At 48.5% G+C, this 19,386-nt stretch overlaps 1 protein-coding gene and 1 non-coding gene across 3 annotated transcripts; both read right to left on the bottom strand.

Moving 5' to 3' along the window:
- Positions 1–937: 937 nt before the first annotated feature.
- Positions 938–7,294, bottom strand: LOC123151598 (keratin, type I cytoskeletal 9). 2 transcript variants are annotated; one of them, XM_044571282.1, is made up of 5 exons: positions 6,320–7,294; positions 5,600–6,232; positions 5,356–5,522; positions 1,975–2,052; positions 938–1,896 (listed from the first exon to the last, which is right to left on the bottom strand). In XM_044571282.1, the coding sequence occupies exons 2-5, from the start codon at positions 6,111–6,113 to the stop codon at positions 1,258–1,260; spliced, it is 1,398 nt and encodes a 465-aa protein (XP_044427217.1). In that variant the 5' UTR covers positions 6,114–6,232; positions 6,320–7,294; the 3' UTR covers positions 938–1,257. The 2 variants fall into 2 exon arrangements, with proteins under 2 accessions (XP_044427217.1, XP_044427216.1); XM_044571281.1 differs by having other exon boundaries at positions 6,390–7,294.
- LOC123155202 (small nucleolar RNA Z161/Z228) lies at positions 2,938–3,024 on the bottom strand. Its single transcript, XR_006477265.1, has one exon. It is a non-coding gene; the product is annotated as a small nucleolar RNA Z161/Z228 (small nucleolar RNA).
- Positions 7,295–19,386: the final 12,092 nt, after the last annotated feature.

The raw sequence follows: 19,386 nt of genomic DNA, 5'->3' as shown, positions 1-19,386 counted from the left end.
CTCTTAAGTAGTTGATCCTCTTTTTATACTCTGCTCTGCTTATGATGTGTGCTACATGGTTGTGCCGAAGTGTGCTGGTAACATCACCAACTAGCCAAAGAGGTTACCACACACCAGACGTTGCATACAACCAAACACCATGCCTTGGGTTTGTCCACTAACATGCAGGCAACCGAATACCAGCAGTGTGGTTCTGCCCATGCAGGCAACCAAACAACATGCAGATGATGCATTTGAGGCTGCATTTACATAGCCAGACTGAGTTGAGAAGGCTATGCAATGCACCTACTGTTGGCTACATCAACCAAACACGCTCCTAGAGAATCAGCTACAGTATTACAGCCCCTTGGGCAAAAACAATCTTAAAAAGAAAAGTTTAAACTAACAAAGATTTTAATCTCTCTGAAGACAATACCGATGGAAGAGCGGTACTGGTCTGTCCCTTTGATTGCATGCATAAGGAAAAGCCAACGACAGCCGACCCAATTTTCGGCCGGCCACCATGCCACCATTGGATAGGGCGTTCCCCCGTTGGCGTCTCTGTCCCGGCCGCCATGTGTGCCCATTCGGCGAGGGACGACAAGCGTCCCGCCAGCAAGCTCTCCAGCATCGATCGGAGTAGCTGGAGAACTTGCAAGAAACCGAAAATGGTCAGTTGCCTGACAAAGTCCTCCCAGAATCTTCCCAACGGTAAACAAACCATGCAAGTAGACCTCAGGTAAAAACATTTTTTTGTGTTCAGTTGCGCTCCTGCGCATGCAAGACCTAGACGCAACTATGCATAATCGGCTACGGTGACACTTATCAGGATTATTAAAGACAAAGCCAAAATCTCGATCAGCATTCACCGAAACAAACAGTATTTTTTTTCTTTTTTTGAAGAGCTACGATACAGGCCAGAACAAACAAAGGTAACACAAACACAAACACTGGAAAATGAACAGGAATGACGTAGAAAGACATCTAACAAAAATAATAAACCAACCGGAAATATATGACAACTCACACAGCCAGAAAAAGAAGCAACACATGTATGACCTGAAGCTACTTTCAACGAGATTCCACATTTACCAACCAACCATTATGCACTCATTGGAGCAACAAAAAAACTCGCAGATGGGGAGGGACTGGATTGCGACATACCCACAGGCTAGGTTATTACATACTCCGTAGTTCTATAATAACAAAATGGCTCCCAGACTTTCACATTGCCCCTTCCCTCTCCTGACCTCCCAGACTTCCACATATGCCATTGCCTCAATCCTCTCGGTGTCCGCGTGGCCACCTCCCTGCGCCCCTGCCCCTGTTGTTCAAGTTCCTCGGCTGGTAGTACCCATCGTCGTTGTTGTAGTACCCGCCGCCACCACCACCACCCCGGCTATTCTGGTACCCGCCGCTGCCACCACCACCCCGGCTGTTCTGGTACCCGCCACCGCCACCACCACCCCGGCTGTTCTGATACCCGCTGCTGCCACCACCATCCCGGCCATTCTGGTATCCGCCACCACAACCCCGGTCATTCTGGTATCCACCACCACCTCCACACCCATTTTCGTATCCGCTGCCCATGCCACAGCCACCACCACCACCACCACCTCCACGCCCATTCTCGTATCCACTGCCCATGCCACGGCCGCCACCACCACCACCTCCACGCCCATTCTCGTGTCTGCTGCCCATGCCACGGCCGCCTCCATGCCCGCTGCGGCCATTAGGGTAGGCCCCCCTCCAGCCACGATCACCACCTCGCTGATTCTGACAAGATTGCCGAGGGTGCTGAAACTGTCGCTTTTTTGGCTCGGCATACATCTGATCTTGTTCTTTCACATCAAATTTCTCCTGCTCTGCCTCAGCCACGCGATATTCCACACGAGGGTTCACCAGGGTTTTACCATCCTGAAGTTGGCATGTTAGTATCAGCCAGATATATATTATATACACAGAAAAACACTCCACAGGTCATCCAGTCATTACCACATTTTGCACATCGGCTGCATTAGACTGATGATCATTGTCGATTTCTGTGGCATGCGAGGAATCTTCCTCGTCCTCCTGTCAACAAGTAAACATACCAACAAGATCAATATAAGCTTTAATCATTTCTACTTTCAGAGGTCAACAAACAAAATACTTGACCCCTCAAAATGTCCCCAATTAAAACCGTGTAAATTTTAAATATAAACACTCATCTAATAATTACAAAATGTGTACCATTTTTCAGTCTATCATAGCTCAGCTTCTGGGTGTTAGAACAAACACAAAATGAATAACCAAGCCAACACGACTAAGCAACAGTAGAAACACTTCACAGTAACCAAAATAATAAATCTAGCAAGATATCTTGTTTTAATCTCATCTGCAGAAAACACTTCGTACATGGTAGTGCTTTAGGTGAACATTCATAGTCATGACTGATCACATATGCTAGTATCAGAAAATTAGTAGTGCTTTTGCTTTCTGGATATAGTGGTTGATTATTTGCATCCAGCGCAATTAAAAAAGGCATCCCTGAAAAGAAAATACTATAGCTGGCAGCTTAGCCTCCTAGCAAAGTGCAACTGCTGTCCTGCTTGAGATATATTTACTTATTATACGACTGACCCTACAGAGGCAAGGAGTCCAGTCGAGTAAGTTAAGGGCATTGAGTTTGGAATCAGACTACGGCTAACCAGGAGGAACCATATAGTCCTCTAGGAAATGTGACCCTCTCATCAAGAATAACAATTACATGTACCTACATTTTCTTCTCTATATCAATCTACACCAACTACCAAGACACTAGCATGGGCATGGCTCACAGGGCAGCCACCAGCAAATAACGCCAAAAATCTTCAGTGAAGACCGAGGCAAAAGTTTCAGGAGTTCGGGTTATTCTAAAACTTGCATTAACACAATGCTCTCCGGGAAATCAAATCCTTTATGCATAAAAAACTGAAATGCCATCAGCGAAATATGTATGCACCATTACACACTAAGTGTCCAGACGACCGCTGTGAGTTGGATAAGGTCTCTCATCATATGGCACAAAATAAAAACAGTACTTGAATTCCCAGCAACCCAAAACAATGGGAAAACACCACAAAAGTTAAACGATAACCCAAGTTCATGATTGGCTGTTTGGAAAATGCAAGACAGCACAATTTATCCAGGAGAACTACTTAATTATTAATGCATCATTTCAAATGTGTACCCCACCTCAGTGATTTATCATAGGTATGTACTCCCTCCGTCCGGAAATACTTGTCATCAAAATGGATAAAAAGGGGTGTATCTAGAACTAAAATACATCTAGATACATCCCCTTTTATTCATCTTGATGACAAGTATTTCCGGACGGAGGGAGTATGTAGGTGCATTTTAATAGTACTCTACACCAAAGAACTGTGATATTACCAAAGGTGTAGTAAGGTGATGACAGTGCTGTCTAGCTTTTGTTCCAATAATCATAATACTAAAAGGTGGAGATGGACATTGTACAGTTTCTAAATATAATGTCTGAGGCAACATGCAGTAGGTGATGCTTGGACGATTTACAGTGAATATACCATGATTTTTAGTTTTAAAAGCATAAAGAACTGTACACGTACACACAGGTTTAAATCTAGGGAAATCAATGCAGAAGCGATGCCAGCATAAAATTGTTACTAAAAATATCACAATGTTGTTATAAAGAATGGAGAACTGTGAACGTGAACTCTTAGGTTAGAAATCCCATTTTGCAATTTAGGAAAATGACACTACCTTTAGTGTTAGCACACACAAAAGAGCAACACTATAACTTCTATACATATTTAAATTGCAAGTGATTTTATGATGAGCCCTAGAGGCTGGAGCTTTACCCATGTCATATTAATGCTGAGTAAATAATTACATACTATCTCAACAATCAAGCTTGCGCAACGAACTGCAAAACTGGCAAGAAGAATAGGGCTATAGATTCTGCAACTAGCAGCATTGCAATGCGCCTAGGAGATTGCGGCTAAAAATAATAAGAATTCCTCAAATGGAAGTCAAAGAAGATCCCTCGGGACTTAACAAAGATTACGAATGATCTATAGTTATGAAAGAGAATCTGCAACTCAGAAAAGTAATCTAGCAATAATATCGAAGTACACAGCTAGGATGCCAACGAACATATATTACCAGACCCAAAGAATATACAACTATTAAGTTGTGTTATCAAAGTAATGTTGGTCACAAGTCCTAGACTTGTAATCATAAAGTAGATAAGCAACAAGAAGTAAGAATGACAGATAGGAGTAAAATGGTCCCCAGGTCCCAGGAGCATGTGCTCCTTCAGTGGACGGTAAATAAATAATTCTGAGTGTCTAAAATTCAGGTAAAATTACACATGCAAATGTTTGAACCATTCAGATTCCAGTAGGTTTTCTTGGAAAAACAAACACTTTTTTGCGCCTGAGCAAAAGAAACAAATCTGGGCTCTAAAATGTAATCTTTAGAGGCACAAAACTTGTACAGAAAAAAAGGAGACCCAGTGCTAGAAGCTCCTACGCCAGGTGGGGCCTGGGGAAGGATTATACGAGGCAAGCCTTACCCCTGCACACTGCAATGCAGAGAGGCCGCCTCCAAACTTGTTTTACACAATGGGTACAAATATTGTCAGAGCGCTAAACTTGGTTTCTCCACTCATGCTGCAGAAATGCCAGCTTTTTCCGTTAAATTTACAAACGTAATAAAATACAAGAGAATTTACATGTGTATCCTTTTCAGAATGTTTTGATATCAGGGATTGGGATTGCTGTTCTTTTCAACCAGCATTTTAAGTAATGGCCAACAAAGTAAAAAAGGAACAAATGTACAATAAACAATCATGTTATTGCATGACTGCAATATGATGAATTCAAGCGCGTGATATTTATAATCTTTAATACAACAAAAACTCAATTACTATGTTTGCAAACTGCGAAGACCCATCAGAATAGAGACCATCCTGTACCTAGATAGTGGTAGCACTACACATAATATTATACAAAGATCATAGTTTTTAAGTTATTATTTTCAGCGTTTTTTCCAGAACACCAATGCACAGGCACTGTCTGTTATATCTAAGCAACGGCGCACAACATCCATATGAAACAGCATAATATACACCCCAAATGGATCGACCTTACAGTTTTCCAATTAAAGCTATAATCCACATTGATCATTACTACTGAATCAGCACAAAAAGCACCAGCAGCAGCAACAATGATGATAATAATAATACTAGGAGCACTGTGCACTACAGCAGATCAATCGTTGACAAAGATCAGAACAAAGTTTCAGGGCAATGATCACTTCACCATGCTAAGCATATACTATTAAATTACTAAGGAGTGCAATTTGCTATTTCACCTTGTGATTTTCAGCAGCTAGGGTCTCCTTGAGTGATGGTGCCTCTGGTGAGTCGGTCATGCTCATCTGTGCCTGCAGACCTTCAGCTCCATGGTTCCCAGCAACTGCAGGTGCTGTGTAGTAGTCTGATGCCATGATCCTGTCTAACTTGGACCTCACCGCAGCATCTACAGCAAAAGGCCACAAATTTCAATCAGCAATCACCTCAAATCAAACCAAATTACAAACCTATATCAACCCTCACATGTAACAGAGGAGCCAGGGTGGATCGGCGCATCAGCACGGGTTAGCCATAGGCGGGCATGATGGGCACAGGCCTGGAGTGCGTCATGGTGGGAGACACCATCTGCGGAAGAAGGGCGAGCCGCGGCAAGGGCCGCCACAGCAGACACTGCGTCAAGGTCGTTCTCCACGAGCAGGTCCACGGTATCATCCCATACGTAGCCGTGGGTGATGCAGCTGCTCCGTTCGTTCTTGCGCGCAACCATGGTGGCGATGAACTCGTTCGGTGACTTGACATAAAAAAGGGAGCCGAAGTAGATGAGCGCGAGGAGGTCCTGGATGGACAAATCGGAGCCAAAGGATGAGGAACCGGCAGCAGGTGCAGGGACGGTGGAGAGCTCCTTGGTGAGAGCAGTGGAGAGTGGTACGCGGAGGCGCTCAAGCTCGTCAATGAGCGCGGCGATGACGGGCTTGGAGTGCATGAGCTCCTTCTGCTCCTGGTTAAGCATCTTGCCGGCAGCGACGGACTCCTCCATCTGCGCGATGCGATTCTGCTTCTTCCGCAGCACACGGAGACGCTTCGACACCACCGAGAGCACCGGCCCTTCCTTGATTTCAAATATTGTCCCTTTGGTTTCAAATTCTTTAACCAACTCTGCAAAAAAATGCAAAGCATAATGTAAGGCAACAGTAATGTTTTCATCAACAAAAAAGCAACTAATTACATGTGTTATCAGACTACCATATTAACTAGTGCTTTTCCGGTTATTACAATTTTTTGTTAACTCCGTAAATTTATTAGGGACGAGTACCTGAAGTCGTGCCAAAAGAGCTAAAAAGAACACACGGTTCATATGTTGGTTCGAACCACGCCGTCTTTTGAGGAGCACACTGCGCACCAGACTCGAGCTTCAAACTTTTGGTGTCCACAGTAAGTACATATGCTGTCGGATGGCACATGCTCTCGTTCGCCATAATGTAAATAACATTGTCATCAAGCAAGCTTAATGTAGGACCAGCACTAGTCAATTTCTTCCAAGTCAAATTGTTTTCCTCATCAAACATCCCAGGCAACAAATTCGGCAAACTTGAGTCGGTGAAAGATATCTCAGACGTATCAATCGTCAAGCCATCACACCAAACATCTGAATAAATTGATCTAGTCCATGTTTTAGCCATCCAGCCATAATCCTTTGCTCGCTTCATGTTGAAGAAAGCATCTTGCACATGAAAATCTAACTCAACACACTTGATCAAATCATTGAATATCGTCACATGACGGTGTGGTCTTGGAGTGAGATTCTCAAACATCAAATGGAACTCGGACGTATCACACGGTTCCGGAACTGGCAACGGAACAAAACGGATGGTAGGCTTTTTATCCAAAACATTGCATAAGAGAATTCCCCACCAGAGATCAATCCAACCTATGATACCCTTTTCTGCATATGCCACGCTCATGGTATTATGAAGCAATAGCTTATCCCTGGCATTCCTTGTCTCATTATCCTCAGCGATACAAGCGACCTGAGAGTGCCAATCATTCGTGTCAGATCGATATATGTGGAGTGTGTAATGTTCGCGAGACTCAAGTCTGAAATATTCAACATGTGGGAAAATGACAGCAAAGTCTTCACTGTTATCACTAACAGGCAAGATGGCAGCCATGTTTGGCGAAAAAGAAGACGGGTATGGCCTTGCAAGAAGATGAAGAGAGGCGAAACCGGGCCCTGCTTTGTAAACAAAATAATCGATGAACCGCAAGTAACGGTTGACACTGTCCGAGAAGGTGATAGCCAGCAGTACAAAGCCTCCAGTTACACCAAGTATACGAGGCGGTGCTGTCAAGCGATCCCCGGTCTGATCAACGCAGCTGACCAGGCACAGTGAGATGGCTGGAGGGTCAACTGCTTCAAAAGAAACCTCCAAGTGAACCCCTTTGCTATTCTTGGATTTTGCGGTAGTGGAATTTTTCAACTCGCCCGGGTGGTGGCCACACGGAGAAGGATGGTCTTGCATTGCCATGACGGAAGTGAAAGGGTGCCGATGAAGATATGGATCGTGGAAGGCGGCGAATGGCCTAGCCCTGGGAATTGACGGGAAAGAAGCTCGGGGGTCGATGTCAGGGAATCAGGGTAGATGAGCTCGGACTATGGCTGCCTGGGAGTCAGGGCAGACGGCCGGAGACGGAGCATCGTGGAAAAGGCCGAAGGTGGGAAGCGCCGGGATGGCGGTGGTGGCGGCGGCGGCAGGCGGTCGAGGTGCGCGGCGGCAGGCGGTCGAGGCGCTCGGCGGCAGGCGGTCGCGGTGCGCCGCGACGGCAGGCGGTCGCGGTGCGCGGCGGCGACGGTGGAGCCGAACCCTAGCGAGGCGGCGGCACGAGGGAGACAGATTGAGCGAGGGGAAGAACCGAAGGAGCGAGACAGACCTTTTTGACAGATCGGTCGCAACAGATCCTCGAACGCTCGGGGCGGCCGGCCCATGTAGTGTAAGGCTCGGTAGCGAGTTGTTTCCAGTGAGTTTGTTTTTCCTTTTTTTGAGGTTTTTTTTTCTGTTTTATTAGTTTTCAGTGGGTTTTTATTTTGGTTTTCCAGGAAAACACGAGATTTATTTATTTATTAAAAATATATTTCTTAAAAAAATACATGGAATTTTTGAAAATTTGAGAATATTTTCTAATATGTTTGTGAGCATTTTATGAAAAAATATAAACACTTTTTTATATTTCTGAACATTTTTAAGAAATTTTTGTAAATGACGAACGTTACAGTTTTTAGTAATAGACTAGCACAAGTGTTTTCGTGGCTCTCTTGGTAGGTTTTGGAATATTTGAGAATACATAGGCGGAAGAAATAGGTCGGCAGAGTCACGAGGGGCCCACAAGGGTGGGGGGCACGCCCTACCCCCTGGGCGCACCCTCCGTCCTTGTGGGTGCCTCATGGCTTCCCTGACATGTACACCAAGTCCTCTGGATGTCTTTTGGTCCAAAAAAAATCATCGTGAAAGTTTCATTCCGTTTGGACTCCGTTTGATATTCCTTTTCTGCGAAACTCTAAAACAAGGGAAAAACAGGAGCTGACACTGAGCTCTAGGTTAATAGGTTAGTCTCAAAATAATATAAAATAGCATAATAATGCATATAAAACATCAAAAACAAATATATAATAGCATGGAACAATCAAAATTTATAAATACGTTGAAGACGTATCAACGCCTTCGTCGCCGGTACCCACCCCTCTCAACCAAAGCTTTCACCTATAGCCCAGAGACCCTCCACCTCGATGAGCCTCTTAGGAGAAGGCTAAACCACCGATACGTGCCACATGCCAGTGGAAGACCACGTGAACCGAACAAGGAGCAAGCTGCTCGATGCCTCTCCATTGCACCACGTCAACAAAGTGGCTAGCTCGCCCAGAGGCCACCCGCACCTCCACAGCCCAAGCATGCCTGCGACGACACTGGCAGAGCAAGGCACACGCCACCACTGAAGCGTTTACCACTGAGCCCCACCTTCACGACCTCATAAGACTAACTCCGCCGCGCGACCCTATCCCGTCCGCCCCCGTCCGTTTGGGGTAAAAGGGATAAACCGGACGGCCCAGCGCGCGACGGCCTGGACCCATCTGGTCCGTTTTGTGTCCGGGCCGACTCATTTCGAGCGCAAACATGCGCCGGGTTTGGGTCGCAGCGGACAGCAAATGGACGTGGCGCTCGTCCACGTCGGGGCCGCGTGGCAGGCGGCCACCTACCTCCCACCGCTTGACATTAATGCGCACACGCGGTTGGCCCCGCCTGTCATCCGCCCAGGCGAACGGTCGCCGTCCTTTTTAAATGAGGAAGCCGTGGACCGGTCGTCGCCCACACTCCCCATTCCAACCCACTGCCTCCTCGAAACCCGACACCCCCAAACCCTAGCCTCTCCCTGTCCTCGAACTCGCCGGCCGGCTGCCTCACAGCAATGGGGCGAACCACGGCCGCAAGGGGAAGCACGACCGCGAGGCTGGCTCCTCCTCGGGACGCCGTCGCGGCTCCGTGAAAGAGGAGGCCGCATCGCCACTGTGTCGAGCCCCCGCGCCTGCCCCATTCACCATCGGCCCTAGGGCCGCCGGCGAGCGCAACCGGCAGTACATCAACGCGGATGTATGCCGGCGCTATTGGGAGACGATGACACCGATCCCGTGGAGCGACGTCCACCTCCCCAACAATTGGCACCTCTCCGCCGACCAGGTCCCGATCCCGCCGGTCCCGACGGGCGACCGTGCGTGCCACGACGAGATCGTGCGCCGCCGCCGCCTCCTCCTCGGTGACCTCTACTACGACGATAGGTACGCCCCCGACTCTGTGCTCTGGGACACGTGGCTAAGGGACGAGCACGACGTGCGGCGCGCCTCTTACTTCGCCGGCACGTCGTCGGGGCCGCGGCGGGAGGTGCGCGGGAGTAGGCGGGTGCGCGGCCTCACACCCACGTCGTCGCCTTCCCCATCTCCATCGCCACCTCCACCTCCTCGCATGACAGCGGAGGAGGAGGCCCAGCTCATGCAACGTGTCATGGAGGACTCCATGAACACGCACGATGAGCGCCAATGGCGGGGCCTCGAGTAGACGGTGGCTCTCTTTTTGGCCGGCGACGTCGCCTTCCCCGAGCTGCAGATGGTAAGGGCGGAGGAGGTGATGGGGGAGGAGCTGGTGGCCGCGTTCCACCCGAGCCTGGTGGGCCAGCAGTGGAGCTGGTCGTGCACGGCTCCGGAGATGGCCGACGCCGTGGGTGGCGTGAACTGGTGCCCCATGCCGCCGCGGTCACCGGAGCAGGAGGCGTCGCCATGGGAGGAGGTGGTGCAGGCACCTCCCGCCTTCCGGCCCGCCACCGAGTACCATGAACCGCCGTCCCACCTCTGGACGCCGCCGGACTATGTCGACCTCGTCAGCGATGACGACGACACCGGCGGCCACCGAAGACGGCGACGGCCACGGCATCGACGGGCACGGCAGGAGCGCGCGGGTAGCGTTTTTATTTATTTTTAAGTTAATTATGCCAAACTGGACGTTCGCTTTATTTTAGTTTTTCGGTTTCTTTTAATCACGTCCACTCCGGACATGATTTGGGGTGCGGCCGCGCGTTAGGCGCACCCAGGACCCAACTGAAGGGGACATGAGCGAACCCATTGCCGCTCCAAAGAGACAAAATCCAGCCAAACTGGACGTTCGTTTGGGGACGTGAGGTGAAGTTGGCCTAACTCACGTCGTGCCCTCACTAGAGCTCGCCAAGAACGGATCTAGGCGCCAAACCGTCCGTCCCGTGTGTGACGGCTTGGTCTCCTGTCTGGCGCTTCTTGTGGCAACCTAGGGTTCGCCTCCTCGTCCCCCAACACGGCGGCGGCAGATCCATCTCGTCCCAGCCGCCTTCGGCAGCTTCGGAGGCCAGCGACCCAACCTCCCTCTCTCGTCCGCATAGATCCCAACCCATCTCCACCAGAGGCCTTCCATGTGAGTCTGGGGCACGCGGTCGTACTTCCACCAAATCCCTAGTTTTTTTTGTTTCTCCGGTGACGCACGGGCGTTTGGAGGCTGGGGGTAGCATGGAGGGAGTCGAAGGAATGTTGAAGAAGATGAACCTGTCCGAGGCAGAGAGGAGGGGAGTCAAGGTGGGCTGGAAGAGGGCGACGGCGAGGGAGGGAAGTGTGCCAAAGGCGATGGGGAAGCTGATCTCGGACAGGCCGGGGTATGCAGAAGGAATGGCGATTGCGTTGGGGCGAGTGTGGTGCCCGATGAAGAGACTGGAGGTCAAGGAGATGGGGGAGAACCGATTTCTGTTTATGTTCCATCAGGAGGCAGGGAAACGAAAGGCGCTCGAGAACGGGCCATGGACCTTCGGCAAGGAGCTTCTGGTGATGGAGGATTTCGACCCTAGGAAGACACTAGATGAATATGTGTTTGAAACAGTTCCAATATGGGTCCGTATTTTTAATGTTCCTTTGGGAATGATGTGTAAGGAAATGGCGGAGGATCTAGCAGATGAGATAGGGGAATTGGTAGAAGTGGATTCGGGTGAGGATGGCTCGGCGTTGGGGTAGTGCCTGAGAGTGAAGGTGCGAATCAGAATTGCTGAGCCACTTATGCGAGGAATCTTTCTGGATATTGATCCAGTGGATGATGGGGCAATGGAGGAGGAGGGAGGGGAGGAGGAGGAAGAGAGGGAAAAGGAAGACGAAACGGGTGGGAGGAAGAAGAAGAGAAAGGAAGATGAAAGAATATGGTGCCGTTTTGAGTACGAGTTTTTGCCAGACTTCTGCTACACATGTGGTAGGCTGGGGCATTTAGATAAGGACTGTAAAACAAAACTCAAAAGGGGACAAGCTGCTGAATTCGGGAGATGGATGAAATATGCCCCAGAGAAGCCTCAATCATATTACATGGTCCGGGGTGGACCGAGGGAGACGAGTGGAGGCAGCTCGGGAAGGAAGAAGGGTTGGTCGAATAGTGAGGGAAAGAGCAGGAGTGATGCACCATCGTGGAGGAAACCACCAACTTGCACAACCGATGGGGGTAAGAAGAAGAATGATGATGGGGAGGAGGTCACGAGTCCACTTAAGATTGGTCCAACTGCTAAGGGGGCTAATGACACTGCAGTGGGAGAGAAGAATAAAAAACAACTTGATTTTGGGAAGGGGGACGCCAACGATCCAAGCCTGGCTGGGATGGAAAACATTACAGAGACGGCAGTAAGGGGTGGTGGTGGTGTGATAGTGGGTGTTGGGAATGGGTCGAATGAAAACCATAGTGTGCCAGGGAACAAAGAGGAAGATGGGGTAGGAAATATTGTAAACAGCCCAAGGGCTGAACCAAGAGGGAGGAATGGGAAGTTCAAGAGAAAACCCAGGGAGAGTGTGGAAGGCAAAACATGTGGAGTAATAATAGAAAAAAAAGAGGAGGGGGAGGAGATGGAAGTGGACAGCCAGGGGTCACCGAAGAAAATCAAAGGGAACGAAGCAAGTACCCAAGAAATGGAGGGAGTACACACCGTTATGAATGCGGGACTGCCGAGTCAGTCCTGCGAGCAGAAATGAGAATCATCACATGGAATTGCCGGGGTTTGGGGAATGGCCCGGCAATTCGAGGACTCCTGGATATCCGGGAGAAGGAGGACCCCGACGTACTCTTTTTGTCGGAGACGAAATTGGTACGTAGTAGGCTGGAGTGGCTGCGGTGGAAGTTGGGCCTTACGAATATGATGGTTAAGGACTGTGAAGGTCAGAGTGGAGGTTTGGCTTTATTCTGGAAGAATGAGGTGAACTTGAGAGTGGTGGGCTTCATGTCTAGATATCACATCGATTCGGAGATCACGGAAGAGGACGGGTTTGTGTGGCGATTCACAGGGATGTATGGGGAGCCGAAACATGATGATAAGGATAAAACTTGGCGTCTTATGAGCAACCTGAAGGTACAAAACAACAAACCGTGGCTTTGCTCAGGAGACTTCAATGAGGTTTTACACCCATGGGAGAAGGAAGGGGGGGCACCTAGATCACAGAATTGCATGGACAAGTTTAAAGCTACACTTGAGGCGTGTGAACTTGGAGACTTGGGCTTCATAGGAGATGCATTTACATGGCGGAATCACAGCCATACTGCAGTTAATTACATAAAGGAGCGGATTGACAGAGCAGTGGCTACACAATCATGGTGCAACCGGTTTTCTGCTTTTAAGGTCACTAACGGAGATCCTCGACACTCGGACCACAGACCAATCATCATTGACACACAAGGAGGAGCTAAGAGACAGCAAGGCGCGACTCGGAGCTCTACGCCGAGGTTTGAGGCGAAGTGGCTGGAGGAAGAGGACTGTAGGGCAATGGTAGAAAATGCTTGGAAGAAGGGAGTGCAGTTGGAAGGAAAAGGGGTGGCAGCAGCTGTTAAAGGAGTCATGGTTGAATTAGTGGACTGGAGTAGAAATATTTTGGGGGACTTGGAGAAAAGAATTAGCAAAACAAAGAAGGAGTTGGAGAAGTGTCGAAGGAGCAGCATTAGTGCAGAGCAGGTTCGGAGGGAGGAACTACTTAGATTTAAACTGGGGAGGCTCGAGGATCAGAGGGAGTTATATTGGAGACAGCGGGCACATGTCCATTGGATGAAGGGAGGCGACCGAAATACGAAGTTTTTCCATGCAGCAGCCTCGGATAGAAAGAAGAAAAACCACATTAAGAAATTGAGGAGACAAGATGGTACTGTAGTGGAGGAGAAGGAGGCCATGAAGGAAGTCGTGACTAGCTATTTCCTTAATCTGTTTACGTCCCACACGGCAACAAGAATGGAGGAGATGATGAGTCAGGTTGATGCACGTGTTACCCCGCAAATGAATGAGGTTTTGAATGAGCCCTTCTCTGAGAAGGAAGTGTTTGAAGCTCTCCAAAGTATTGGTGACCTGAAGGCCCCTGGACCCGATGGTATGCCATCGGTGTTCTACAAAAAATACTGGGACATTGTAGGAGAAAAACTGGTCGCAGAAGTGCTTGAGGTGCTGAATGGGGGACCCATGCCCGAGGGGTGGAATGAGACTTGTGTTGTGCTGATTCCTAAGGTGCAAAATCCGGAATGCATGAAAGACTTGAGACCAATCAGCCTCTGCAATGTTGTTTATAAGTTGGTCTCTAAGGTACTTGCAAATCGGTTGAAACAAATCCTTCCAGACATTATCTCACCTAACCAAAGTGCCTTTGTTCCGGGCCGATTGATCACGGATAATATTTTGCTTGCTTATGAATGTACACACTATATGCAGAGAAAGAGAAGAGGAAAGGAAGGGTTCGCTGCAGTGAAGTTGGACATGAGTAAAGCCTATGATAGGGTGGAATGGGATTTTCTGGAAAAGATGATGTATAAACTTGGCTTCGAGGAGACATGGGTCAAACGGATCATGCTTTGTGTGTCCACGGTGTCATACAGATTCAAAGTGAATGGAGAGTGTACGGATGTGGTGCTGCCCCAATGCGGCCTCCGTCAAGGTGACCCCCTCTCACCGTACCTCTTTCTCATTTGCGCGGAGGGGTTCTCCTCCTTACTGAACAGGGCAGAAGTGAATGGAACTCTGACTGGTATACGTATTTGCAATGCAGCCCCAAGTTTCAACCACCTATTGTTTGCAGACGACTCGTTGGTACTGATTAAAGCTACAAGCGAAAGTGCCAGGCATCTGCAAAGTATACTACATCTGTATGAGGTGTGCTCGGGACAAATTGTTAATTACGATAAGTCATCGGTCATGTTCAGCAAAAACACAAGGAGGGAGAGGAAGCAAAGTGTCCTGGCTGAGCTACATATCAATACGGAGGCTAGATCCGAAAGGTATTTGGGGTTACCTGTTTATGTGGGACAAGATAGAGCAAAAACCTTTCAGTATCTCAAGGAACGAATCTGGAAAAGAATCCAAGGTTGGATTGAGAGATTGTTGTCTAAGATGGGGAAGGACGTCCTAATTAAAGCTTGTGATCAAGCAATCCCTACTTTTGCCATGTCATGTTTTGACCTCACTAAATCCTTATGCGAGCAGATGGGGAGCATGATATGCAGATTTTGGTGGGCAAAGCAGGAGAAGCAAAACACTATGCATTGGTTGAGTTGGGAGACTCTGACAAAGCCGAAGAAGGATGGGGGCCTTGGATTCTGAGATCTATATGGGTTCAACATCGCTATGCTTGCAAGACAGGCGTGGCGGCTCCTCCAGAACCCAACCTCCCTTTATGCACAAGTTCTTAAAGCACGTTATTTTCCATCTACATCAATTCTTGAGGCTGCACCAGCACCTGGTATCTCATATACTTGGAGGAGTATCGTGAAGGGTGTGCGTCTATTAAAGGAGGGCCTAATATACAGAACTGGTGATGGGACTGAGGTCAATATCTGGAAGGATCCGTGGCTGAATAGGGAGGGCCAGAGATTTCCCATCACGCCAAGAAGAAGGTGCCTTCTTACTCGGGTATGTGAACTCATTAATCCAGAAACCGCAAACTGGGATAGGGAGCTGGTCAGGAATATCTTTGCTAACGCAGATGCCAAGGTCATCCTTGCGACGCCAATCCGAGAAGAGTTTGAAGATTTCTATGCATGGTTCCCTGATAGTAAAGGCAATTCTCAGTAAAATCTGCATACAAACTGTACGTCAAAGCAAGAGATGCTACCTCAGCCTCGTCGTCAATCTCAGGTCAACAACTCTGTTTCCCATGGAAGAAAATTTGGGACATCCCCTGCCAACCAAAGATCCAACAGTTCATGTGGAGATTAGCACACAACAGTCTACCTTTGAAGCTAGCTCTGAAAAGGAGAGGGGTTGAATGTGAAACACTCTGTGTATGTTGTTGATAAATTCATTTAAAATTCCAACCAAAATTTGGAGATGTCATGTGATGTCTTTAAATCACTTTTATACAAAAATATCTTTTATTCATGTAATATTTTGAGCTCTGCATCAATTTTTCTTCTCTGGTCCAAAGTGCAATTTTGCACTGCAACCCATTTAAATATTTCCTTCTGGCCTCCACCAAAATTATGGGATGTTGGTAGTAGCATATGATTCGACTTTTTGCAAAAACCTAGTGCTGTTCTTTGAAAAATTTGAGTGAATCAACCTCATTTTCATTCTGGTCCAGCCTAGGTGATTTGCAAAGCAAGTACCTAATTTCCTTTGAGTTTTGATCTCAAACCAACTCCTCTGGATAGTCCTTAGCATCCACAACCTAGAACCATCAAGATCCACTCTTCTTCTTTTCAAAATTTTCAAGTTTCAGCCTCTGCAAGTTTGGACCAGATTTGTCAAATTTGGTGAAATTCATATTTTCTCTTCTCCAAAAATTCTACCAAAATTCAGGCAGCCTCTTGGTGCAATGAGAGGCCACTCCACCAAGTTGCAGCTCAAGGAAAAATCCCTTCATGCCAAAAGCATTCTGTCGAACACCTGAACTGCACTGTTTCTTTGCACTTTCAGAAATTCAGTAAAGTTCAGAGTTTCAGTTTCGTCAGACTTCGGTCACGCGACCACAGTGCACCCTGGCGCGATGCACACGGCCCCATCCCCTTGGCCAGCACCCCACACGCGCGCTTGGCGCCTTCCTGGCGTCGGTGGCGCCCTGGCCCGCCTGCGCCGGCGTGTCCCACGGCGGCAGAGCCACCGTAGCGGCCGACAGGGGGCAACACTGCGGCATAACGCCGTTCAGCACCGCCCAAACCTTTTGAGAGCTCCGCGTGGGCACCTCCTTGCCAGCGCACGCATGTAGCACCATCGCCGTGGCCTGGCACGCGCAGAGCGCGTTCTCTACCGCCGGCGTGCCGTGCGGCCGTTCCGTCGAGGGCAGGCCGTAATCCTCCCTCCCGTGCTGAGTTGGACACTGGGATGGCACCGCTGCTTAACCTAGACGATGCTCAAGCCCCTATGCCGACCGTCCACCCACAGCGCCGCCGTAATCGTCCGCCGGACTTATCCGTTCACGGCAACCGCCTCGGGCCGTCTATATATAGCCCCCCCGAGCTTGTTCTTGCCCCCGCACAACTCCACCACCTCGCCAGACCCCGCCTAGCCACTGGAGGAGCCTTTCTTCTTCGACTCCGGCCACCTCCATCCGCCTCGGGCTCCGGCAACATTCTCTTTGGTGAGAACTCCTCCGCCGCCCTGCTCTTGCCCGTAGCCCCGTACCACCTCCAGTAGGCTAACCCCCACTTCAATTTGAACACCGCAGCTCCCTCCGGCGAGGTCTGCGACTGCCTGAACCGCCGTCCGCCGGAGCAAGGGCCGCCGTCGATACAGTGCTCGCCGACCACCACCACCACCACCAACCGACGCGGAGTGACGCCATGAGCACGTTGGTAACCTCCGATCCCCCTGCCTCGCCGTAGATCACCGCCGACGATCGCCGCGGCCCTCTAGCGCCAAAGCTCTGCTTCTGTTTTCAAACCCGACGGGTGGGTCCGCCCCGTCAGCCTTTTATTCTTTTTGAATCGTTTTCTGGAAACGCCTTCGGGCAAAATACGCTTTCTCCACTAAATTGGCGTATTCGGGGCTGAAGCATTTTCTGATTTTATAAAGAGAACCCTGGAAAGTTTCTGTTCCATTACAAAAAAGTCCCTGGATTAAAACTCTTATAACTTTTAAACAGAAAATGATCTTTGATTGATTCTTTTTCTGTCCTCTTTAAATTTTTGTCTAGTTTTTTATCATATTTATTTGAAAAATCTCAAACAACTTTTTTGTGCTGTTTTGAAATTTGTGTGTTAATTCAAATTTATTGAAAATAGGATTTTGGAGAGAGGAAGAAAACTTTCAAAAGTTTTGGAGAGCACCCCCACCTCTCCACACCTTGAAGGCAAGCATCTTGAACCCTGGCATAATATTTTTGATGTGTTAGTTGACACGTTTATAACACCACCTTATTTCGGAGAACTCGTTATTTTATGTGATGATGCGATCATTTGCATGAATGCATATTAGTGATTTCCTTGCTGTTGGAAATGAATATACTTGTGATGGTAATCATCCTCATGTGCCTTGCATGCATGCCGGAAAGGAATCCGGGAAAGCCTCTGCCTTGGGTAGGCGTGAGCTTGTCGCCGGTCTCCGTCGGGACGGTTATGTCCGGTATGGCATACTAAGGTATAATGGGTGGTGATTTTGTTGGTTGAAATATATTTGATATACATGTCATGCAGGGAATTTATAAGCCTCCTGAGTCGGCCATAGATCGAATCTTGTTCCGGTAACCCCCATACTTGTTTCGTACTGCCACTAGTCCCTGCCGTAGGTAGGGTATGGTTCAGTAAGTTGTTAACCCTTGTCTTGGCACACACCGTACAGAGAGGCCATGGTGGAAGATATCGGCTGTAGCCGGTAGGCATGCCACCTGGTCCGAGGGCATGGGTGTATCCGGTTGGGACCGAGAGGGGGGCACCCCTTAGAGCGCGCGATAGAAATTTGATCCCATGCTACTCGAGGTTGTAGCCTCCCCACTTAGAGTTTTGCTTAACAGGTGTCATGGGTGATTCCAGACACGAGTAAAAGCTGGTGTGTGCAAGTCAGGTGTGTTTCAATTAAAAGACCGTAGACGGAATTAGTCTGATGGACTAAAGGAATCCGTTACTTGTGGGTAAAGAGTACACTCTCTGCAGAGATATTAAACCTATTCGAATAGCCGTGTCCATGGTTAAGGATTACAGTCTGGGGTGGGTCAAGTGTCGGTCTTCGCGTCGGTCTTCGGAGGAGAAACCACTAAACTCAAATATTGATGATGACATGTGATATATGATGGTTATGATTGTTATCATTATGGACTAACCGGTTGCATTGTTTGAAATAAGGAATATCCCTGGGATGGTACCACCTCCTGGATATTCACTATGATTATAAGCCCTTTATGTGGCGTCGCTCAGACGCCCAACTGTGGCAGGTTCGTTATTTCATTTATTTTTACAAGCCCTTTATGTGGCGTCGCTCAGACGCCCGACTGTGGCAGGTTCGTTATTTCATTTATCTTTACAAGCCCTTTATGTGGTGTCGCTCAGACGCTCGACTGTGGCATGTGGTTACTTCATTTACTCATAAGCCCTTTATGCGGCATCGCACAGACGCCCGACTGTGGCATGTTTGTTATTTCATTTTCTCATAAGCCCTTTATGTGGCGTCGCTCAGACGCCCGACTGTGGCATGCTTGTTATTTTATTTTACTTTATAAGCCCCTTACGTGGTGTCGCTAAGACGCCCGACTGAGGCATGCTCACTTTTACTATCCTTTCGAGACGTCGCTTCAGACATCCGATCGGTGCATTTTATTT

The sequence above is a fragment of the Triticum aestivum genome, chromosome 7A (genome assembly GCF_018294505.1).
Source record: "Triticum aestivum cultivar Chinese Spring chromosome 7A, IWGSC CS RefSeq v2.1, whole genome shotgun sequence".
NCBI classification, from domain to species: Eukaryota; Viridiplantae; Streptophyta; class Magnoliopsida; order Poales; family Poaceae; genus Triticum; species Triticum aestivum.
This window is presented reverse-complemented; position numbering and strand designations above follow the sequence as displayed.